General features: G+C 38.8%; 1 protein-coding gene across 4 annotated transcripts in view; it reads left to right on the top strand.

Moving 5' to 3' along the window:
• The window catches only part of NUP214 (nucleoporin 214), a 115,570-nt gene extending 92,213 nt beyond the window's left edge, over nt 1-23,357 (top strand). For all 4 annotated transcript variants that reach the window (XM_051980212.1, XM_051980213.1, XM_051980215.1 and 1 more), the window contains 5 exons: nt 3,544-3,696; nt 7,950-8,121; nt 10,488-10,627; nt 11,828-11,852; nt 12,503-23,357. In XM_051980212.1, the coding sequence (XP_051836172.1) occupies nt 3,544-3,696; nt 7,950-8,121; nt 10,488-10,627; nt 11,828-11,852; nt 12,503-12,536 (524 nt within the window). In that variant the 3' untranslated portion in view covers nt 12,537-23,357. The remainder of the gene's footprint in view (nt 1-3,543; nt 3,697-7,949; nt 8,122-10,487; nt 10,628-11,827; nt 11,853-12,502) is intronic.
• The last annotated feature ends 1,535 nt before the right edge of the window (nt 23,358-24,892 follow it).

Here is a 24,892-nt window from a genome sequence, read left to right on the forward strand (position 1 = left end):
TGTTAATGTCTGTAGTTTGTGGGAATTCCTCTTTCATTCATTTTCTTATAGTTTCAAGTGGTCCATATAAGGGCCTACTATGTTATGCTAGTGTTTTCAAATTAAGACTCTCTCCTGGGAAATAAAGCCTACTTATTCCCTCTTCTTTGGCTAACAAGGGAAACTGGTAGATGGAATGAGTGCATGATTATACAATGCTTCTGAAAGAAGCCTGTGTTTGTTGCCCCAAAAACATGGGTTATGAGATGATTCCCAAAGATTACTGCACATTTTTTCTTATTGGTTAAGATATTTTGCCAATGAAGAATCTCCTAAAGTAATAATACCAGCTTTTGAAATAAAAATTTCCAGAAGTCATAGGGTCTGGGTGACCCTTGTAAGTGAGAAGTCAGTGACACAGAGTAAGCTAAGAAGAAGAAAAATACAATGGTTTTTTGGGGAGGTTTTTTTGTTTTTTAATAATACCAATTTTATGTAATAATACCAATTTAGCTCTATTCTTGATCTGTATTAAGTTTAGGTCATATCCTTAATCTGAATTGGATTATGATTGAAGGAAAGAGAAGGGAAAATACTGGTAGTAATTATGTGGACCTTGAACACAAGGGGCTTTTAAAGAAACACTAGTTTAATATTTTCTTGGGCTACCAAGTAATTGAAAATGCTGACCATGTTCCTCAGGAATTCATTTGACCTTGATTTTTATATAGTTACACCAAAGTTTGTCTGACTGAAGACCCAGGAAGTCTAACCTTGCATCTATACTCCTGTTTGCTCTGTGGGGCTTATGTTGCTAGCACCAGCAGAGGCAGGAAATGAGAGCTGTTTGTTCTTGAAATACCCAGTAACAGTGATTTGCTGAGAGAGCCATGCTCCTCTGTTTGTCTCCAGTATCAAATATACTGCACTGAAAGCTCCAAAAATGTAACCTCCAGCTTAGCACAGTAAGGGAAAGATCAGGCTGCTCAAAGGGACAGCTTTTATACAGATAACACTCAGAGCTTAATAAACACATTATTTGGGGCCAATAGAAATTGATTTTTCTTTACTCCAGAGTTTTCAACTGCCACATGCCTGACATATTGAGTCCTGTGCCCTCAGCCAAGTGGTCACAAATTGTCAAGGATGTTCTTGAAGAGAGAACACCCATGTAGGGATCTGAGTCAGACCTTACAAGACCCCTAACCCAGGAATTGAGAGGTGTTACTGTCTTCACAAGCAGGCTTGCCAGAACCCTGAGCAGAGTAAAAATAATGTCATAACTGATCATACTGGTAGTATTGCACTTTTTCCTTTGAGGGCTGTGAAAAGCATCCAAAAAAGTTTGATTAAATTGGCTTTGAGAGAGAATTTCTTTCTCTCTTCAAATGACCTGTGTACTTTGGAAGCTCCCAAAAGAGGAATCTTAAGAGGTACATAATATGCTTTCACTTTAGTGACATGGACAACTCTATCCAGTCTGTGGTTTACCATATGTTATCTATAAGGGACTTTCTTTTCAGTCTGCTGTTGGCTTTTCTACCATGTTTTATAGAATCATGGAGTTAGAGTTAAAAGAGCTAAGACCTTACAGTCATCAGCCCAGTGGCCTCATGTAACTTTGAGGGGAGGCCCCTATCTGATCCTAGGGATCAGGAGTTAGAGCTGAAACGGATTTCAGAGGCTGTATAGGATAACTTCCTTTTTACAGGGGAGGAAACTGAGGCCCACGGAGGTGAGGTGGCGTACCCATGATTCCACAGATAGTGTCTGAGGTGGACTTCAAATCCAGGATTTTTCCTCTCATTCAGCTGGTATAAACCAATAAGCAATAAAGCAAAGCACAATTAGAATAGTGTAGCTCTCAAAATGTTGCATAAACTGTCGAAAGTCAAATTACAGTAATGCAAAAAATTTGTTTTGATTACTTCACTCCTCTATTAATATAGATCCTCTAGGACAGATTTCATATATGCATGAAAAACATGTATGGCCTGTCATACTCTTGAAATTGATAGGGGGCAGCTAGGTGGTGCAGTGTATAGAGCACCAGCCTTGAAGTCAGGAAGGACCTGAGTTCAAATCTGGCCTCACACACTTAACACTTCATAGTTGTGTGACCGTGGTCAAGTCACTTAACTCCAATTGCTTCATCACCACACACATCTCCCCAAAATAAATAAATAGAACACTTAACTTAGACCCTAGTGGATAGTAGATAAGTGATCTTGGAGAAAAACATGAAAAACAAGGACATTTAGAAGACCTCTTAGAGGAAATCAGGCTAGAAATTTCACATACTATCTTTGACATTCTCCAGCACTTCCATGGTTCCTGCTGAGATCAGAAATAGCAAGGTAATGTTTTTCCTTATGCTTCCATTTCCACTTCCCATTAGGACCTCACCCTTTTTTGTCTGGACTGATAACATAGCCTCCTAATTGGTCTCCCTGTTTCCAGACTTCCACAAACAGATGTCACAGTAACCTTCCACAACACAGATCTACCTCCCTTGCTTACAGTTCTTCAGTACCTTTCCTTTACTTCTAGATTAAAATGCAAACTCCTTAGCCTGCTATTGAATATCCTGCTCAGTCTGGGCCAAGCCTACTTTTCCAGATATTCCATCTCTCTCGTCTGTATGTTTGTACACACCATCTTATATACCTGGAATGCATTGTCTTCTCACCTCCATCTGTTAGAATCCTTAGCTTTTTTTTAGGGCTTCATTCCGTGGGTACCACCTCATATGTGAAGCTTTCTCTAATTCTCCAGTTGCTCATGTTCTGGCTTATATTTATTTTGTCAGGTACTCTATTGCCCAACAGAATATAAACTTCTTAAGGCTAGGATATTGTTTTGTCTAGCATAGTCCTTTGTACCTAGTCAAAGTTCAATAAGTTTTTGGTTAATTGAATTGAATTATCCAAATTAGGCATCATCAAACATGTCAAACCAGATAAACCAGACAGAAAAGAATAAGAGGAACTCATGAGACCATTTTGCTTGGTTCTGATCTTGCTTCCCTAAGTTCATCAAAATGTTAAATTGCTCCTAATTCTTTAGGAAAATATCCCCTTTCCTCAGTGACTATTGTCACTATAAATAAAGTTCTAAGAAATAAAATGACACCTACTACTATCTATATTTAGGTGAAAAAAATCTTCATGTACCTTATGTTTGTAATCTGTTAACACTTTGTCATGGATCAAGATTCCTTCAGGAATATAAACGGTGGTCTATTTAAAAGGGGACCTACTTAATGGAATACCATACGGCCTCTTTTAAATGGACCACATTGTCCTTGTGTATTTGACTGTAAAATCATGCCAGGAAAATCCTGACTTCTCTTGCCGGAGTTTATTAACCCATAATCATGGTCCAATCAAGAAATTATTGAGGAAACTGTTTTTTATTAAACCCATCTACTGGCTTAGATCTAGCTTTTTTTTCCTTTTAATCACATCCCCACATATTCCAATGAGGTTTTTTCTTCCCTCCTTCGAACTTGAAAAGTAAATACGTTTTCCCTATAATCTTCATAAGTGTTGTTCATCTCTCCAGATACTTCTAACCTTTTTGGAAACAGTGGGGCCAAAACCTTTGGTGGATTCTCTGGCTCATCATTTGGAGATCAAAAGCCTGCAGGCACCTTCAGTTCTGGAGGAGGGAGTGTAGCAGCACAAGGTTTTGGATTCTCTAGTCCAACCAAAGCAGGTACTAATTCTCTCTAGTTTATCATCTGTCTGCCTATAAGATGTAGAGGAAGAAGTAGGAACAGATCTAAGGGATTCCTAAAAGGCAGGGGGAGGGCAGGGGATGCTAGCTTCTGTTACATGTAAAATTAAATACAAGACTTAAAAGAAAACAGCTCTAGTTTTTTTTTTTTTTAAGTTATTCTTTTGCCTAAAAATCAAGGTACTTATGGATGAGAGGCAAAAATACTTTTTAGGGTTGTTTCTTTGGAATAGTCTGAGATGAAGTCAATCTTCCTTGGGTAACCATGCAACCCTCAGAGAGACTTTTCACCTTGATTCTTAGGCACAATCTCAAAGTTTTTTTTTTGTTTTTTGTTTTTTGTTTTTTGTTTTTTTTTAATGGCTCTGGTCATGGAATAGGCCACTCTAAATTTTTAAAGAGATCTTCTCTTTTTAAAACTTAAACTGAATAGGCCACTCTAAACTTTTAAAGAGATCTTTTCTTTTTAAAACTTAAACTGAACCACTTTTCCAATGCACCACACCCTGTAGTCCAGACTTAGTCAAGTCTGTGCTCTTGCTGTCAGATTTTAATTCTACTGAAATTTTAAATGAATGTAATTTTTCTGCCTCATTCTATCCCGTCAGTAAATACTTTTAAAAAACCAAGATATTTTTATTCTTAGTATTAGCAAGACTGAACGTAACTAAGAAAATTTCATATTTGACTTGTCAGATATTTTTAAAGAAAGCTACTTACTTAGATGGCGCAGTGGAAGTCAGGAGAATCTGAGTTCAAATCTGGCCTCAGACATTTAACACCTCCTGGCTGTGTGACTCTGGGCGAGTCACTTAACCCCAATTGCCTCAGCAAAAAAAAAGAAGAAGAAGAAGAAAGCAGTTACTTAACACAATCATATCCATGTGTCAGTTTTTACTCTTAACTGGGTAAACATGGACCCTCATCTGCAGAGCAAGTCAGACTCTCCATATTACTTTACAGTCTCATTTCAATTTTTTGATCTTAAAATATTTTTTTTCTGTTTTTAGAATAGTTTTCCTATTTGGTCTTCTGCTTCAGAGTGAAACCACTTGTATCAGGCACTCAAACAGATGACGTTGCCCTGTTTCACTTGGTACCCTAGTAACTTTGGACCTTTCATTTTGCTATTCCTACAGTAGTTTTATCCTTGTCCTTAAATACTTGTCGCACCAGTCTGCTTCTTTTTTAGAAATAATCTTAGGTGATTGGTGTTAGAACACAAGAGTGGAAAATACCACTGAGGTTCCTCCTCCCTTCATTAGAGGAACCAAAGCTCATTCTCAGGGGACTAGATGTGGCAATCACCAGTTTCAGCCTGGTGCAGCAAATAGGTTGTGCGTGCCTCCTAACTGTGCTACCATTCCGTGTGTAATGGTAAATAAGACATTTATTCTCTTATCCCTGTTGTCCTGAGAGTCACTATTGTGTTAGCTTTAGCGGATGTTGGAAATCCTTGCTCCAATTCTGGAAATGACAGAACAATGTAAGAAACCTGCTTCACTCAGAAGTAGGAGTTGTGAATCCTAGAACAACAACAAGCTCCCTTTCTTTTTGTGGGATAAGAACATAGAGATTGGTTTCACATTGGCATTGCATTTATTTTTATGTGCTGCCCCTTCTTTCTACGTAATTTATTTTCTATACCATCATGTCTGTTCCCCATGTCCAAAAAACACTTGTGTACAAAGCACTAAATAAAACTCCATGTGTCTAGAAAGAAATTGTAATTAGATCTGTGATCAGTCTTACATAATTTAACTCGAAGGGTTTTTAGCACTTTTCCCTGCACATCCACTGTTATATTTGCAACCAAACTGTATCCATTAACAGGGTAAAGACTGGAATTTCACTCAGTGCATTAAAATGCAGAATGTTAATCCAAACATGACTTTGGCAAAAAAGCATTTTCAAAGTTCTTCTTTGTCAACAAATTTTAAACAAGCAAGTAATTGAATCATAACATAATTGTTTACTATCAAAATGTAACTAACGGCCCTTGTTGCACATTATATGATTTTTCTTGATTGCATAATGATTCCTACAAAAATAGTTTAATTTTTATTTTTTTAATAATGCCTCCATATTCTAATTTATGGAATAGATTGGTTCCCCTGTCTCCTTTAATATTCATTTCTTTGATTGCTTTTATGCTATTTTTATTAACTTAACATTTGACTTAAATCAAGTCAGCAAGCATTTATTAAGTACCTACTGTGTGCTAGCTAAGTGCTGACGATATGAAGACCAAAAAAAAAAAGTTTCTGATTTCAAAGAACTCAGTCTGAAAGGTCCAATTTGCATGTTTCTATATTTAAAAAATATATAAATAAAATATATACAGGATAAGTTAGAAATAATCAACAGAGGGAGAGTGTTAGCATTAAGGGAGATTGGGAAAAACTTTTCCTAGAAAGGTGATTTTTAAACTGGGAATTGAAGGCAGGGAAGCAAAGACATGAAGAGAAAGAGAGAGAATTCCAGGCTTAGGATTCGGACAGTGAAAATGTGTATTATCACAACATGGGCTGTCTTATGAAAGGAATAGCAAGGAGACAAGCTTTAACCTCAGTGGGCCTCAGTTTCTTTAAATGGAGAGGGTAGGATAATTAATCTCAAAAGTACTACAATTCTTGGGCATTGAAGTGGTACAGTGGTTAGAGCATCAACCCTGAAGTCAGGGGGACCTGATTTCAAATGTGGTTTCAGACACTTAACACTCAGGCCTCAGGAAAAAAAAAAAAAAGTACTACAATTCTTATTAAAGAGGAGCTGCTAGTTAGCTCAGTAGAGAAAATACTTAACTGTGTGCCCATGAGCACATCACTTAACCTTTGTTTACCTCAGTTTCTGTAATCGTAAAATGAAGATAATAATAGCATCAACCTCTCACAGAGTTGTTATGACACTCAAATGAAATAATCATTGTAAACAGTGTCTGGCATATAGTAAGCACTATCTAAATGTTAGCTATCATTATTATTTATTATTTTTATTATTACAATTTTACAGCTCATCAGTTTCTTTCTACCAAATGAATTGAACAACTGCCTTCAATGGCCACTGTTTTCATCCTTTTATAAAATCATAGGATTGACTACACAGATCTCTTAGATGTTTAAACACAGTCAACAAAGCTGAAGGGTTAGTTGTGAGTAGTAAGGGACTGCCCTGCCTTCCCATCAACCTGTGGAAGTGACTATGTTTATAATCTGTCTGTTCCTCTTTTGAACCTTTTCTGGTTAGCACATGCATACATACCACCATCTTTCTAGCCAGATGCAGAATGGAGATGAGATAAGAGGGAAAATTAAAGAGCACACACTGGATGACTTAGAATCATTTTGGCAATGCTTGTTCATTTTTACCCTGGGCTCATCTAGTATCATTATTCTCAGAAAGACAGTCTATGAGCTTCATGTGGAGGAGTAGATTTTTAAAACTATGGGACAATTCCCTGGCCACAATCACAGAAGTGTTTAGGGCCTTTCCCTGCCCCCACCACCACTACCTCCCTTATGCAATAAGAGAGAGACACTGATGAGAGATGTGAGAGCCATTATGCTTTAAATAAATAAAAAGCATCTGGCTGTTCTCCAGTGCTATGCATCTCCTTTCATTTCCAATGTAACCTAGTTTGTGGATTCTCCCCAATAGGCAATTTGAAGCCTCTAATTTTATAAGTTGGATTTTCACAGTCATCTATGACTTGCCTATATGCTAGTAGGTAATGAAATCTATATCTCATTGGAAACTCGAGATATTGAAGTTGCTGTGAATGAATATCTTTTCATTGGGCAGTTTCAGCAACTCCAAGAATAAGCTAGGAAGGGATCTGAAATGTACCAAGTATGCTCTCAGGTGATGAATCTGGTTTCACAAGATTATTCATTATAAAACCTTTCTTATCTTTGAGGAAATGTAGATATCTCTCAGACAAGCTTGGTGGACTCTTATAGGCTTACACTTATGATTTACATGGAATAAAGACTCCAACAAAAATATTTTTCCATACTAAAGTGAGAGGATACAGGCCCTGTCTTAGGGCTTTGTAATATAGCCAAAATTCTGACTTCTTTTTCTTTTTTTTCTTCCCTTTTTTTTCCTTTAATTTTTCATTTTACTATTCCTACCTTTCTTTTCCATGTCCTCTCCTGCCTACCCAACCAACTCCTTTCTATTGTTTTTGGTTTTTTGTTTGTTTGGTTTTTTTTTGCCTCTGTTTTGCTCAGGTGGCTTTGGTGCTGCTCCAGTGTTTGGCAGCCCTCCTACTTTTGGGGGATCCCCTGGGTTTGGAGGGGTGCCAGCATTCGGTTCAGCCCCAGCCTTTACAAGCCCTCTGGGCTCGACGGGAGGCAAAGTGTTCGGAGAGGGGACTGCAGCTGCCAGCGCTGGAGGATTTGGGTAAGCAAGTTCTTCGAAGTGGGATGCAGGGAAACCAAAAAATTCATACCAGGGAAAAAGGCATGTGGTTTATCACCACTTAAAAGAAAAAGCAAACAAATCTCCTGAATTTTCTCAATCCTTGATATTGAGATGGAAGTCCCTTCCTCCCAAGATTCCTTACAGATGGTAAGATGGTACCTTCAAGCCCCAAGATTCCTGTTCCCCAATAGGAACAAACTTTGGACTTTTTCTTTCCTTTTATTGTATTTTTTTTTTAAACTTAACTGTTTTGATTATGTGTGTGGCCATCATTTGTATCTATACTCAGCAACACAGAAAGTGGGGCCCATTGCCCATATAAAATTGATGAAAACAGAAAAAATAATCCTTTAAGGGATGTTAATAATCTTTGTTGCCCCATTTTCAAAAACTTCCATTCCTGAACAAATTATTCTCATCAGATCCTTGTCTCTTGGGACTGCTCTGCATTGAATTGTTTGTCTCTCAGCAAAGAGAACTTTGTTGTTCCCTTTCCTACTCCAGGCCCTAGAGTGGGTTTACCAATTCCATGATTCTCATGAGTCATTTACCGTACTGAGCAGGTTTTCAGTTGATTGCTCAGCTTTGAGAGAGCCCTAATTGTCTCATGCACAGGGGCAATGCCACAGTGACAGTGGTCTTAGAAGTCCTGCAACTTCACCTTGACTACTTCAATGGAAATATATCTTGTAAATACTGTGTTTCCTCATTCTAAATGAATATTAATTTCTAGAAGTAAACATCTCCTATTCCTCTTCTTCATAATTGGTCTTAAGGAGAAACACTATAGATGTAAATCTCAAAATTTAGGCGGAGGAAAGGTATACTTTTTCAAGGCAACTTGCTTCAATACAGGTTTAAGTTTCATATTATGTGGCAAACCATATTTCTTCCATATTCACTTAGCAAGTGTGGGACTCTTGCCTTTGGTCTCATTAAGATCCTAATGTGAAGTCTTGAGACCTGAGATGATAGAGATTACCTGGACTGAAAAAAAATAAATAAACAGAAGATAGCTATGCTTGTGAAACTGGTTTAATTCTCCTCTCACATGCTTGAGAGAAGCTAGCAAGCTGCTGATTAAGAGGCAGACAGTGGTTTTAACAAAACTTGTTTTTCTCCTCTTAGAATGATTATATACTGCAACACCTTTATGGTTAAGGCAGTTTAACCACAAGTTTCTGCATCACTAAATTTACCCATTTCCTTTCATGACTAGTATAGAAATGATTCATTTAACAAGTCCAATTTCTGGTGAATTTGTGTTGTGGATCCCTTTTCCCTTTCCCCAAAATTCCTTTGGGTTTAATACTTTACATTTTTTGAGAAGAGATGAGAGCAGGGCTAGCTCTGGGCAGAATTGTGAAGAAAGTCTTTCATTCCCTTGACTGTCTCCTTTTCTCCACCTTCATATGTGTTGGAGTTTAGGTTTTGGTTCTATATAAGCTGAAGTGAGATTTTTATATTCACATAGCTTCTTAGCCCTATTACTAAGATTAGTGTGCCCTTTGACGTGAATGTTTAACCTGGACGTAAAAAGAAGTGTTGAGGTAGAGAAAAGATTGCAATAGGAAGGCAAGTTTGATAGAGACTAATGTTTCTCAGAAAATTCTCACAAGCATTATTCCCTCCTAATGATTCTTTCATCTACATAAATCAGATTGGGAATCTGTGCTTTTGGTTCATTTTCTGTTGTTTTTTTTTTCCCATGGTAGAAGGATGGGTATAATGCTTTTCCTAAGAATCCTCATTGCAGTCATACAGCTCAGTTGGTTAGAACTTTTTGCTAACGAAGCCAGAATTGTGGTTTGTCCAAAGCCCAAGTGAGGTAGGTAGCATCACTACCACAAATTGTACCCCTGATGCTGACCAGTTCTCCCAGGATATTATGAATGGATGTATCCTCCCTCTTGAAAATAGAAGTCTTTTAAGTGAATGCCTTCTCTCTTAGTGATGAATCACAAACATCTCTATTTGGAAAGAAACTAAACTTTCAGAGTTAAATTATAATTATAGAGTAAGCAGAGTTCTAATGCAGAGAGAAATGAAGCCAGGTAAATAAGGAGCAAACCATTTTTTAGCTTAAGAAAAAGAAAGGATGTAAGCTTTGGAGATATCTGCCCAGTATTTAAATAATCAGTGATTTCATTGTTTGGAATATAACCCAGACTGGGGTGACTTTGCTTAAATTTTTATTCTCCCTAAAGCCCCCCAATGCTATGTTAAAGCCTGCCTTTTTCAGGAGTCTGTTGGACAACAGCATAGTAGTCTGACAAATGCTGGTGGGAAAAAGTTCCAAAAACTCACAGTCACTGAAGCTAATGTGCTTTGTCTTTGGAACCCAGGTTTGGTAGCAGTAACAATACCACATCATTTGGCACCCTTGCGAGTCAAAATGCGCCCACCTTTGGGTCATTGTCCCAACAGACTCCTGGTTTTGGGACACAAAGCAGTGGATTCTCTGGTTTTGGATCAAGTGGAGGAGGTAGGAAACCAATTCACTTTACCACACGAATATCATGGTTCTTGCTATTTCTCAAGATGACCTTTCTTGTGCCAAAACACTCAGATAAATGCTTTCTCCCCCTGGGAAAATGAGGGGCTAGAATCTAAATCTTTCCCCATAGTTTTTCACTTTTAAGATTTTTTTAAAATATTAAAATGGCAAATGAAGGGATATCTTTTTTTCACCATCCCACCCCAATCTTCTCACTTTAAATTAGAGGAGATAAATGATGCTATTGGTGTCACATAAAAGATTGTTGTTTTTCTTCAAAACATAATCCAGAAATCAGAAATTCAGAGTAAAATCAAAGAGAACAGAGTGTTTGGCTTAGCACTCTACTTTTTCATGTGTTGTATCATTTTTGCCTCACAATAAAACCATATCGTAGATTAGATAGGTAAAACTTGTTATATCCTTGTAATACAGAAGAACTCACAGAGGTCAGACTTAATAAGCTCTGCCCCCCCCAAAAAAAAATCATACAAATTTAATGTACAGCCAAGACGAAAACTCAACTTCTCATAAGAAGCCAATGCTCTCTCCATCCAGTGTCCACATCACAGATGATTAGAGGGAAGACCAAAGCAAGCATCTCATTGGAGTGTCCCTTGTCTGGTCTAGCAGATCGAGAACACAAAATCCGGACAAAAGATGCTTTTCGTGAAAGCATGACATTATTGAACATTGAAGAGTGGACCAGAGGCCTAAAGAGGGCTCTGTTATTGCTTGAAAAAATAAAAAGGATTTGAATTTTTTTCTTCATGAACCTCATCATCTCTGGATAACTCAGAAAAAACATTAAATATAACACAATGTGACGAGAACAGCATTTGAAGTCAGAGGATCTGCATTCAGATCTTGACTTTGGCACTTATTTCTCCCTGAGTTACATTGGTTGAGTGATTAAATCTCACTGAGTTTATGTTTTCTCATCTGTTAAAAGAGAATGTTGAACTAGATGACCTCAAGGCTTCCTTCTAGCTCTAAATCTGATCTTGTGGTCCTCCTCTACCAAACTCAAGTCAGTTTCTGAAAATTTTTTCAATGTTAATTCTATACTTCATTGACAGCTTTAAAGAGGAAAGTTTTTTCAAAGGGGAAAAAATAGAAAGGAAAAAATTGTGGACTGCAGGCTGATTTAAAAAACAAATGACTTGATTCTTTTAATTTCTATTTCAGGATTTGGCTTTGGATCATCCAACACGTAAGTACCTATCCCTGGCCTCATGTGATTTTAATCATAATTTTTTTGAAAAAAGGAAATAGAATGAAAATGTAGCATATAAAGGGAAATTCAGGAAAAGTATATTGAAATAGTAACTCTTGTATTTCAATTTTATTTTAATTATTAAGCAGAAACTAAGGATCTGGGTATTTATTCTTTTTTTCCTATTTAATTTTCTATAGATTTTTATAGAGACCTCAAGTTTAAATAGCAGTTTTGGGTTTTATGTCTGTTGTTGGTGATCATGCTTTATCTTAACAAGTTGAGTTAGATGCTAGTGTTATCCTTTCCACATGTGACAGATAAAAGGGAAGGAAGACTGTCCTTTCTTTTATAACATAGAATTTGCAAGTAAGGACTTCAGAGGTCAGTTTCTCAGTCTTACTTATATATATATACTTAAAAGATATTTGCTGTCCATTGGTAGCCAGGGTCATGTGGATGGCCTGTGGTATAGCATGCATTTCCCAAACTGTGGTTTTCCTGGAAGATCTCTATTGCTACTCCTGTACAAAATCACAGGAACATTTCCAAATGCGAAGTCCTGTGTCAGAAAGACAAGTCAGTGTTTTATAAACCCTCTGTAGGCCACACGGGAGTCACTGCTTTGTTCTGCTGCGTCCTTGCAGGTCGACCCCAGGGTTTGGTGGATGGAGAAGCTGAAGGGATCCTGGCGTTTTTTCTGTTCCTGGGACTGACTGCATGCTCACTCACCTCCTTCTCAGACACAAGTCTTGTACCAACTGTGTAAAAGGCACATGCTCCCCCTTTTTTTAAACTGAAGATGCTGAATGCTTATTTTTTATTTTTTTTTCCTCTCTATTAAACTATTTGGCCTCTTTCTGCACAGAATGTGTGAGGGTTATTTACAGTCTCTAGTCAGGAAAAAAAGATTTCTGCCGGACTGGAGAAATTCACACAGCCTCAGGTCAACTTGAGGGATGATCAGAACATGTGCCCTCCCAAGTGCCCCCAGGGTACCTTCATGTTGAAAAAAGGAGAAACTGGGGGCAGCTAGTTGGCACAGTGGATAGAGCAGCAGCCCTGAAGTCAGGAGGATCTGAGTTCAAATGTGGCCTCAGACACTTAACACTTCCTAGCTGTGTGACCCTGGGAAAGTCATTCAACCCCAATTGCCTCGGCCAAAAAAAAAAAAAAGAAAGAAAGAAAGAAGGAGAAACTCATTTTCAACTAAAAATAAACATCAGAACTGATGCAGATGTAGCAGTATCTTTAAATAAAGTTAGGTGAGGAGCAAACACTTGGTTCATCTGCCTTTCCTCAGTGAAACATTATAGTAATATCCTACTAGTGCTTTGTTTCTTTCTTGGTTTATGTATTTGAAATCCTTAGAGAGAGTTCCATAAAGGATGGCGATTCCCCCTCCAGACTCCATATCTCCTTCCTCCTATCTCAGACTCATTAGTTTTTTCTTCCCTCCCACTTGACTGTTGACATCACAAACATGTAGTAGGTGAGTCCCATTTTTAGATGGCCAGTCATTCATTCCCCAGAGATTTGTGTCAAGTTGGGGGAACATGAAGAATTAAATTGCTTCATTGCTTCATTTATGTTACTTTTTGAAAAAAGGCTGTGGCCCATTTGTCTTATACTATTGACCTCCAGCAATCTCCACTGGGCTCAGGCAGGATCTGGGACACTGTGTGTTTCCATTCCTATCTCTTCTTCAACTTGGAGGAACCAGTTAATTGAAAGGCCAGCATTTATCTCCATGATTCATTGACCTTGGTAGCTACTCTTAACAAACCTCGAGGACCACTGTGCCAGATGGGTGTCCTTGGATAGAGAAACTAGAATTGAGAATTCTAGACAACTTCACATATATTAACTACCCTTTCTACAGAACTGAGGAACTGAAGTAGACAAAGGTAGTAAGAGTAATCCTTTCTTAATCTTCAGAGGAAGTTCTGTGCAAGCATGAATATGATCTTTTAAGTCCTCTTCCTGATCTAATAATCATTCTTTGAACGGCCTATTTGTGCTAGAATTGTATCTGATGGTGTCTTGGATCATAATTTTATTTTATGGAAGAGTTTGTTTCCCACACTAGAATATTTTTCAGGCAGGCCTGGATATTTTAATTTCAGTTTCCCAGGCTCTTATACATGTGTTGTTTTATCAGACTCCTCCAGAATTCTTGTGGGGAGGGGATGGGTAAGAGTGGCAAGAGATGCCAAAGGGGAAGAGGTGAAGAAGATTCCCTGTGGGCATTCAGTCTGAGAAGGTTGTGCCATTAGACTAGAGAAAAAGAAATCCATGAGTGTCTTACATGTTAGTGGAAAACTGTTTTAAAGTATGTGAATAAAAATGTTTTATGACATTAAATGGTAACCTTGCAGCCAATACTATCATCTTGATTCTTTCAACTCAGCAGAGGAAATGGAATGTAATGAAGGTTCAACAAGAACAATCTGACTTGCTAAAGAGAGTAGGAGTTTTATGCACCCTAGCCTGGCATCCTTGAGTTTCAGAAGGCTTCCTTCCGCTTCCCTCCCTACACCAGTTGTCACCACAGTCTTATGTGTTTGTGGTTGATTATCTGTCATCCTTGATAACCCATGGTTTAGGGACTCTCCATCCTTTTGTTTTCATTAGGAAGCCAGCTTCTTTTTAGGAATTTAGAATTTGAAGCCTGTCATCTACTTTTTCATATTCTGTTTTGAAGAATTATCCCATTTCTTTATACTCATATGCAAGTGCTGAAGTGGATTGTTTATGATATTAGCTAGAGGGACGGATGTTTCATCTTCAGGTTTGGACATGTTCCACCTTACAAAACCCATAAGAGCCCCTGTCTCCAAGCTGTGTAGTGAAAAGGCCTTTCATCGTGCATCTTGGTGGGAACAGTTTTTTTTTTTTTTTTTAATAAGAAGGGGGGAAAAAAGAACCAAGGGCTTTTCTGCTTGTCATTCTTCCCACTGATGTCCCCTCAAAGCCAGGCTACTTGCCCATTTGTTCACTTACCCCTCCTATCCCCCCCACCTCACACCCTCCAAAGATCTTATTTATAAATAGAAGCTGCTTTGGCCCAACCCCTGACCTCACATTCTTTATGTTAATCCTCCACCTCGGGGGCATGTGACACCTCCCCACAGGGCCCTATCATCTGTACTCTCACAGATAATTCCTGATCTATTTGCTGCCAAGCCAGGGAGCACTAAAAGAATGTACCACTGGGATGTTTCTTTTTTGGGGATTGATAAGAATGATGCGATGGGGGTAGGAGAGGAATGGAGGATCCTACCTCCGAGGACATAACTGCATTCACTTCTAGAATACAATCCTCAGGATGCTTGGGAATAGGAAGGAGTGAAAGAGAGGTAAGAATCTAGAAGGCCTGAGTTCAAATCCAGCCCCAGATATTTACTAGCCAGGTAACCTTGGTCAAGTCAGTTAATTTCTATTTACCCCAGTTTCCTCACACTGTGGGGGTGATCAAAGCAGCCTTCTCAAAGGGTGTTTGTGAGGACAAATGAGATAGTTAAAAAGTTTAGCACAGGACTTGGCATATTGTAAGCATCATATACATGTTAACTATAATTATTATTATTATCTAGGCCAGTAGTCCCTCTGAATGGTTGGGGGATTGTTATAGATGACCAGGAAGAAGGAATCAGTAAAATTCTACATAGGAAAAAGCTACTTTTCTGACTTAAGGGAAATGGCCTGTCACCTGGAATCCTACTTGCTATTTGTAATTGAGGATAGTTCTGAATGTTATTGAAGCATATTTAATCCACTCTCACAGGTAGGCCTAATCCAATATGTCTGACACAGTTACAAGTTCTGGCTGGATAGGTACTTGTGAACAATTACTTAGTTTATCTTAACTGTATAGTTCAAGATGGAGATTGGGGGAAGGGAAGTGTTTTAAGATCTGGGAAGTGCCTCGAACTACTTTGCCACAATGATGTAAATACTTGATTTTTTTTTTTTTAAGCTGTACCACTTTGAGTGGTTGTCTCAGATGGCAGCATAGTGATATATGAAGTGAGCCTGGCTCATTCTCATTTCTCCAGGACAGGTGTCCATATATAACAGAGAAACTCTCTTAATCTCTTGGCTCCCAGTCTGGAGAAGAGGAAAAATGCACTTGAATATTTTCTTGTTTTATGAGACTCCAAAGAGAGCTATGAGGTCCTGTCTAGTCTCAGTGCCTTATAGGGGCAGCTGCTTTATTATATATCTGGTAACACATTAACTCAGTTTCCATTTCTTTATCTGCAATCCCCAGGAGACCCAAAATAGTTCACACCTTTCAAGTATTTGTTCTGCTTCCAACCTCCATGCTTCCTTTTGGAATTTCCTCCTTCCTGAGAGTTTTTTCCTCCACACAATCATTCACATGTTTTTATGTGATGGTCTACTCCAGCAAGGTGATGCAGATACAGATACAAAGGATGAATTAGTCCCTATTCTTTTTATTATTGGATTGTTTTTTTTGTTTGGTTGGTTTTTTTGTTGCCAAGGCACTTGGGGTTAAGTGACTTGCCCAGGGTCACACAGATAGGAAGTGTTAAGTGTCTGAGACCAGATTTGAACTCAGATCTTCCTGACTTCAGGGCTGGTACTCTATTTCCTGCGCCACCCAGCTGCCCCAGTAGTCCCTCTTCTCAAGGTGCTTACATTCTTATGGGAGAGACAAGACTGTATAAATACATGCAGGGCAAATGGGAAGAGTAAATAGAAGTTTATTAGGAAAATGCTTCATTGATGGACTTAATTATTGACATTTGTGCTGTCTAAGGACCAATTTAGCTTTAGAGAAGCTCATTAATCAATCACCAAACAGTTATAAAGCTCTTACTTTGTGCCAGATACTATACTAAATGTTAGGGACACAAGGTTCATTTCCAGATAATTGGCTACCAGGTGCTTTTTCTTTGGGTACAGAAGTTTAGTGAGATGATGCAAAGATTATGATTTACATCAGAGGGATGCAGATTTCACAACCTGAAATTGTTGTTACAACTCAGTAAATATTAAGCACCACTATATGCCGGGCACTACACTAAACCCTGGAAATACAGAAAGAGGCAAAAGGCAGTGCCTGCCCTCAAGATTCTCACAACCTAAGGGAGGGAGACATTAAGCAAACACATAATTCCAACAAGCTATCTTTAGGATGAATAGGGGGGAAAATTGTTAATATTATGAAAGATAACTAAATGTAAATAGCAAATATGTAGGTGAGTCACATTTTCCACCTAGCAGTCAGTCCCTATCTCCTCCATGACCACCCACTTATGGGTACTGAACCACTCTAGATGTTTATTTAAGTCAATCCTAGATAAAGGATCTTTTGTGAACTTTTTACTTTGGGGAACACAGAATGTAAATTAATTAGCATTGCTCTAATCTGTTCATGATGATCATAATAACTGGCATTTATTTGGCACCTTTTGTAGAATATCTTTTTTCATTTATCTCATTTGATCCTCCTAATATCCTTGTGAGATAGACACTGTTAATGATGAGGAAACTGAGGTTCAATTAAGAGCATTATCTGGAGTCACACAAAGATAGTGAATGTCTTGAGGTGGGGACTGAACTCAAGTCTTCTGCCGCCACTTGCCCCAGAATGTCATTCCACCTTAAAGGAAGGGAGCTATCATCATTGTTCTAACTAGACCAAGTTTTATACATCTTTGTACATGGTGCAGTGGATAGAGAGCCAGCCTTGGAGTCAGGAGTTTAAATTCGGCATCAGACACATGTATGATCATGGACAAGTCACTTCATCCTGTTTGCTTCAGTTTCCTCATCTGTAAGATGAGCTGGAGAAGGAAGTGGCAAACTACTCTAGTATCTTTGCCAGGAACAGACAAAACAAAAACAAACGGGGTCATTTAGAGTTAGACATGACAGAACAACAACAACAAAATATTATTCAGACAGCTCCTAAAAACTGAACTTGGTGAAGCCTCCCCTGATTAACCATAGAAACTTCAGCAAATGCCTTTATTATGTTTCTTCTTGGGCTAATGTCTTTCCTTTTGTTAGGTAACATGATAAATTCTTAGGTAGTAAGGGTCAAGTTTATTCACTTCTTAATAGCTTATATGCAAATATAGTTGTTTATTAAGGGCTTTTAGACAAAGATGGCCACAAGACTAGTGAAGTCACCTGGTCCCAGGCCCTTAGATTGTCTGAACCAATTTCTTTCCTTTGACATCTCCTGCAGTCTGGCTTTTGAGACTTTCCAGAATGCCACAGGAGGTCAGGTTCTGGGGCCTCAGGGCCACTCAGGCTGCAGTTGCTCTATTGTTCGAGCTGATGTCGCCTTAAAAATAGAAACCCATCCATTCCACAGTCCTGGCCGGAGATTCTCAGCATTGTTTTCGACCCTTGATGACCAGCTGCAAAGAGAGAGTTTTTGGAAGGGAGGAGGCAGCGGGCCAAACCAAAATTAATCTCTGGCCCCCAGGTCTCTCATTCTGTTAGTTCCCTCCAAAGCGGACATTTAAAACAGTTGCCTTGCAGACTGTGTGGGCCCTCAGCCTGTGGTGATGCTGACAGAAAGCTTTTTCCATTTAGGCCTCTAAGTCTTGACAATCATTTAGAGCTTACAGAACTGAAAGGTAGGTAGTTTAATCCCCTTGTTTTACAGATGAGGAGACTGAGGATGGAGACAAGGGTGATGTGCCCCAAGTCACACAACAGATCAGAGTTGGAACTAGAAATCAGACTTCTTTGGGTTCCAGGCCAGAGTTCTCAGCCCTCCCTGACTAGCTTTCTAGCTGCAGATGCTGCTAATGCATTGACTTGGTCCCAAAAGCCAATATAGAGCAGCAGGTCTCTTTCCTAACCATTTTTCTGCTGCTGTTTTGTGGTTCTCTACTTTTTTTGGCTCCTTTATTTTATCCTTATCTCCACATCCACAGATATAGCCCACACAGAACAGTAACAGTCTGCTTGTCTCCTTATTTGAATTGGGAGAGAGCACACATTCAGCAGTTGGGACTGGTCCTCACACTCTTTTCTCTTGTTGCACAGCAACTTCCTCAGTTCCTCCAATTGGGAAGCCAGCATAGCTGGCTTTTGCTCACTTTTAACAGTACTTCTGAGTGACTCAGGAGCAACAAGGCCACCCAGAGGCCTACATAAGGAGAGAACCAGCCCTTGCAAAGAGAAAACCCTTTGCCCCTGTTCCCTACCTCCTCTCCCCGCTTTGGACCAAGCTGAGGGAAGGTATGCAGCATCCCTGGGGATAAGACAACTTGCCTCACTCTGTCCTCAGCACGGAGATTTCAGACTATTAAGGGATGGGGAGTCTGCTTTTAGCTCAAGTCCTTGGCCTTACAGGAAGAGAACAGCTGAGTTCATAGCTTGCCTTTCCAAAAGCCTCTCCCCAGCCCCACCCTTAGTAATCTTCATCCAGGATCTCCAGCTGTTGCAGAAGGAAGGGGCAGGAAAGAATTGCATGCTGAATTTTCCATTTCTTCCAAGGTAGGATCTGGCAGAAGGGAGTTAACTATTGCTGAGTTAATAGCATCAACTATCACCAACAAATATTCTCGAGTTTTCAGAGTTACTTTAGCTTTGGGGTTTTATTTTTCTTTTAGGCTCCTGTAATGCACACCATCTACTATTACTCCTAACCCTTCCCCCTCCCCCCCTTTTTTTAGACAGGGAACAGAAACTTATCAGCTATGTCAAAAGGTTCTACATCTTTTCCCAGGGTAGCTTGATGCACCTGCCTTCTAGCTCAGCCAGGCCTAGATTAAGGAAAGCCAAATTCATTTTTTAAAACTCAAATCAGTCACTTCAAACTGGATTTATATCCTCCGTCCTCCTTGCCTCTTACATCTGTGTTTTCACTTGTTCACTTGGCTTTAAGGATTCTGTTGCCTGTGGTTCTGAGAGCTCTCTTTTCCTCTTGCTTGACTGCTCTTGGGGGCAGTTTATTAAACACTTGATCAGAAAAACTCAGACTATCTTATAGTTAGTATTTGCTCTTTGGCTGTCAGGTCTGCAGAGAAAGGAATGGAACAAGCATCAATAAGCATCTACTTTGTGCCAGACACTCTGTTAAACTCTACAAACATCTCAATTTGGTCCTTAAACGTGAAGATATTAGTTGAAGAAAATGAGGCATCTAGACTAGATTTGAACTCAGTTCTTCCTGATTCCAGATCCAATGCTTTTTCTACTGTGCCATCCAGCTGTCTAGTAGGGACTGATGGTCAGCATCAAAAAGTATTAATGTACTATCCCTCTGACATAGATACTACCATCCCAGTGTCAGGACTGCAAGATCTTGGAGCTCCCTCTCCCATATTTCAGAGAGGCAAGATAATTCTGCATTGATTTAATAATGCCATGGTTCCTCAGAATTAGAAATACTTTTTGTGGCTGTTGCACGGTGAGAAACCAGAAGGTCAGTAGCAGCGCTCTGTGAACTTGGATGCAGGGTTAAAAAACGACTTCCATCTTCCTTTAACTCATTTTTGGTTTCCTTTGTAATTTTCTGTATTTTTTTTATTACTACATCTGAAACCATTAGTCAGAAAGACTTCTATAGACTTCAACTAATTGTGAAGGACCCAAGGAAAGGTAATAATCCATAGGAAGATCAAAGAATCACAAAAGCTGGAGAGCTGGAAAGAGACTTTGGTTCAGTTCCTTCTTTTAACAGAATATCAGTTAAGCCCAGAGTGTACAAATGACTTGCCTCATTTGTGACACAGTCAGGATAAAAACTCAAGTTTTCTGACTTTGTTTTGTTTTTTGGGGGGCGGCAGTGTTCACACCTTTCCACCCCCATTTCTCCATCCCACATAGACCTCTCCACCTCCATTGCCTTTTACATTAATTGGAGAGAGCCACAAACTTCAAAGCAACTGATTTTCCTTTCAGCTTAATTCGTTCTGCATTTGAAAAGCAAGTGTTCATTCTCATGGCCAAATTGGGAAGCCTAGAGTGGGTGGAAGGAAGAGAACAAGGTGATGTCATTTACAGCTACCCAGAATCCAGTTGAGTTTGTTAAAAAAGTTGGAAAAGTGATGAGATAAAACTTATCTCAGCAGCTCACTATAACAGGCTTCTCATCTCTGATTCCTTTGACATGAAACCTATTTAATGCTGTAACTATTTTGATTGTTTGCTAAATGCTTACCATGAGCATACAGACCTCCTAAACCTATTTAGATCAGCTGCCTATTCATGGACAATCCGACTTAGGCCCTATAGTGTTTTGATGATCCATTTGTAAATTTTTTAGACCTTCCAAAATGTATATGGATAAATGAGCATTTATTAAGTACTGACTATGTGGTTAAGTGCAAGGGCCATGAATCAAAAAAATGACTCCTGTTTATTTCCTGTTGATGCCCACACCAGCTTTAAGAGGAGCCAGAGGACTGAAATAATGATTGGAGAGAAGGCAAAAAAAAAAAAAAAAAAAACCTTGGACAGTTCATTGTACCTCTGCTTCTATCTACACCTGAACTTAAGGTCACCTAGACACTTCAGACTTTGATGAGATCTTGAGGCTCATTAATCCAAACCTTCCTTGTAGAGATAAGGAAAACTCATATCTATGAAAAGTGAAGTGACTTTCCCAACATCACACAGCTAGAGCCAGAAACCAATACCAATAGGAGGAATAACTGCCTATTTATTTCTAACAACCAAAGGATAGGTCTCCACCTTGATGCAGAAAGCACAGTACTAGCTCCAGTCAGAGGCCCCAACTTCAGTCCTACCTTTGGGATAACTAACTGTGTTGTCTCTTAACCTCCTTGGGCCTGAGTTTCCTTATCAGTAGTTTGAAGGGATTGGACTTACATGACTTTTAAAGAGCAACTTCCAATTTAAGGTCTATGATCCATAGACCTAAATCTTTTTGGAGCTTTCTCTGAAATGATTTCATACTGAAATTAGAAGCTGACTTTGTCTCCTCCTCTCTGTGACATTTTGTCTTGAAAGTAACTATGACACTGTGGAATAGCAACCTCCATGCTATCTCCCAACATAGAACAGCAGCAAGAGCCTCCTGGTCTTCTTTTCAACTTTAAGAATGTCTTTTTTTTTTCTTTCCCATATGATCACCCAATTGACACATTAAAACCTTTAATTTTAATGTTTACATGATGCTTGACTTACCTACCCCACAACCAAGCTCAGCAGAAAGCCTTGCTTATCAGAGCTACCCTAAGATATCTTCAAGAGGACTCATTTTTATTGCTAACAGCCAAACATAGGGTCCAAATTCACGATTACATCAAAAATCTAGTGATTTCCACCACTGACCTCCCATGAGGCCTTCAGCCAGTGAACATCAGGGAACAGGCTGATCCAACTGCTATCTGGACATTTTATTTTCAATCTTAACTCAAGGCTTAAAATACAACACAGTTGATAATAAAACCAAATTTTTGAGTTTAAAAAAATGAAAAAAAAAAAGAACAATGAGATAGGAAGCACGTGTGAATTTAAAAAAAAAACTTTTATTAGGGTTAAAAAATATTTATGAAATAATGCATTTTCATCTTTATCCCAATGTCCAAACACTATATTTGATTCTATTCTGGACTTGACTTCATATAGACATAATCTAGGAAACAATTCATTCTTTGAACCTCCTAAGGCTGCAGCTGGTATCATAGCATTTTAAACCCTAAAGACTTTAAAGCTTGAAGACTATCTTAATTCAGTCTCTAAGGAAAGTGAAGGACTGAACTAAGGTCTTACAGCTAGTCATTGACTGAGCGTGGACTGGAGTCCAAATATCTCAATTCCTAGTTGAGTAGGAGTTCTCACAACCACATGCTGTCTGCCAGACATCTGTAAACTGGACATCAATTCTGTATTATGTCTGGGAGTTTACAGGATACCAGGCTTCTGAATCCCTCAAGTTCTTTAGCCTATTAAAAAACAAAAACAAAAAACAATTTTAACTCACTTGCAAACTGAGAGAGTACTCCACACCCATGTAATTGTAGAATGCAACTGTTGTGATCTGGATGGTACTGTTGTCATTAAAAAAGAAATTCTCTTACTTGCTGTTTAGGGGGAGGGAGTGGAGAGGAGGGAGGGAGAAAATTTGGAACACAAGGTTTTGTAAGGGTGAATGTTGAAAACTATCTTGTATGTATTCTGAAAATAAAAAAGAGTAAAATATAAAAAAAAAAAAAAAAAAAAAAAGGAATCCTCAAGTTGTGATGGAGAGCCACGATCACAACATGTATTTGCACCTTTTTTGTTGTTGTTTGCTTGCTTTTTCTTTCTCATTTTTTTTGATCTGATTTTTCTTGTGCAGCATGATAAATGTGGAAATATGTATAGAAGAATTGTACATGCTTAACTTATATTGGATTGCTTGCTGTATGGGGGGGTTATTGAGTTATAGGGGAGAAAAGCTTGAAACACGGTTTTGTGAGGGCGAATGTTGAAAACTCTTTGCATGTATTTGAAAAATAAAACTATTATTAACAATAAAAGAAATCCTCAGCACTAAAATGATTTGAAGTAAAGACCTTGAAATTAAACTTAGAACTTTTAAAATTCTGCCCTTTCCACAAGCTTCTTTTTCTTTATTGTTGTTATTCAGTCAGCTCAATCATGTCCAACTCTTCATGCCCCCATTTGAAGTTTTCTTAGCAAAGATACTAGAGTGGCTTGCTTTTCTTAGTGACTCAGGATCATCATTATGTGCTATAATAGTGGCCAAATTGAGTCAACAAGCATTTATTAAATACCTACTGTGTGCCAGGACTGTGCCAGGTTCTGGAGTTTCAAAGAAAGGCAAAAGACAATCCCAAAATGGTGCCATCAGTTAGGGTCTATTAAAGAGCACAGTTTGCCATTGAACAAAATAAGCCCATGACTGTTGTCACTTTTTTGTTTAATTAATTTTTTCTGTTTTTTCTTATCAAAGTGTTCATGTCTCTCTACCTTCCTTCTAATTCGTCAGTCCTCTGGAGAAAAGAGCAGGGAATGTAGGCAGGATTCCTGAAGATCAAGGATGTGGAACTTGAATGAAACCCTAATCTGAGTTTGGAAATGTGTTTGTTATGGCAGACTTTTCAGTATAATGATATTGTACACAAATTTGCTAGATATTTAGGTTCCTTACTCTGGGTCCATGTGTGCATTAGTGTCCGAGGAAGTGCAAGGAGTAAGTGCTCAAGGAAGAGTAAAAAGGCCAGTTTGACAGGGAAAGTAGTTGAAGTGTAACTGGTACCCGCTGAGGCTACCATTACCATCCACACCAATGGCACCCTTTACATTAATCAGCTGAAGGGTTTCTTCTGGGGTTCACTGTGGGCAGGAGATTCCTTCATACCAAGATTGAAGCTGAAACTGAGCTTTTCCATCCTTGGTGTCTCCATTGTCCCACAGTTGGCCAAGCCATACCCTTGCTGCTCAATCCAAGTTTTATCTACCAGAACAAAAACCCTTCTCTTGTTACTACTCAGTATCATTACACAATTTAGCTCTCCCCAATCCCTCTCTTTTTCTACCCACCCTTTCACTGTCCTGGAATATGCTGTTCCCCCACCTTTATTAAAATTTCCCTTCCTCCTAGATTTGTTTCTCTTTCACTCTTCTGGCATTTGTGGAAACCCAGCTATCTGAAGTAGTACAACAAGCAAGAGAACTAAACTTGAAATCAGGAAGACCTGGTTTCAATTCGTAGCTAAGATGCTTTTTAACTTTGGGCCCAAGGCAAGTCACTTAAACTCTGATTTCCTCCTCTGTAGAATGGAGATAATAATAATAGCGTCGTCTTCACAGGATTGTGAGTATCAAATGAGATAACATACAGGGCTGTGCAGATCTTAAAGCACAATATAAATATTAGTTACTGTTATCCCCTGCTTTGCCACCTTCTCCAATGTTGATTATGCTTCTCGAGCTTCCCTGTACTCAAGGACAGGAGGAAGAGGGAATGTGCCCCTTGTCGCCCACTGACACTTTCGGAACTTCCTTTTGCCATCATCACTCAGTCACCAACCCCTTTGAATTCAGTCCATCTTTCTATATTGCCCTCT

This window comes from Antechinus flavipes, chromosome 2, assembly GCF_016432865.1.
Source record: "Antechinus flavipes isolate AdamAnt ecotype Samford, QLD, Australia chromosome 2, AdamAnt_v2, whole genome shotgun sequence".
In the NCBI taxonomy this organism is placed as follows: Eukaryota; Metazoa; Chordata; class Mammalia; order Dasyuromorphia; family Dasyuridae; genus Antechinus; species Antechinus flavipes.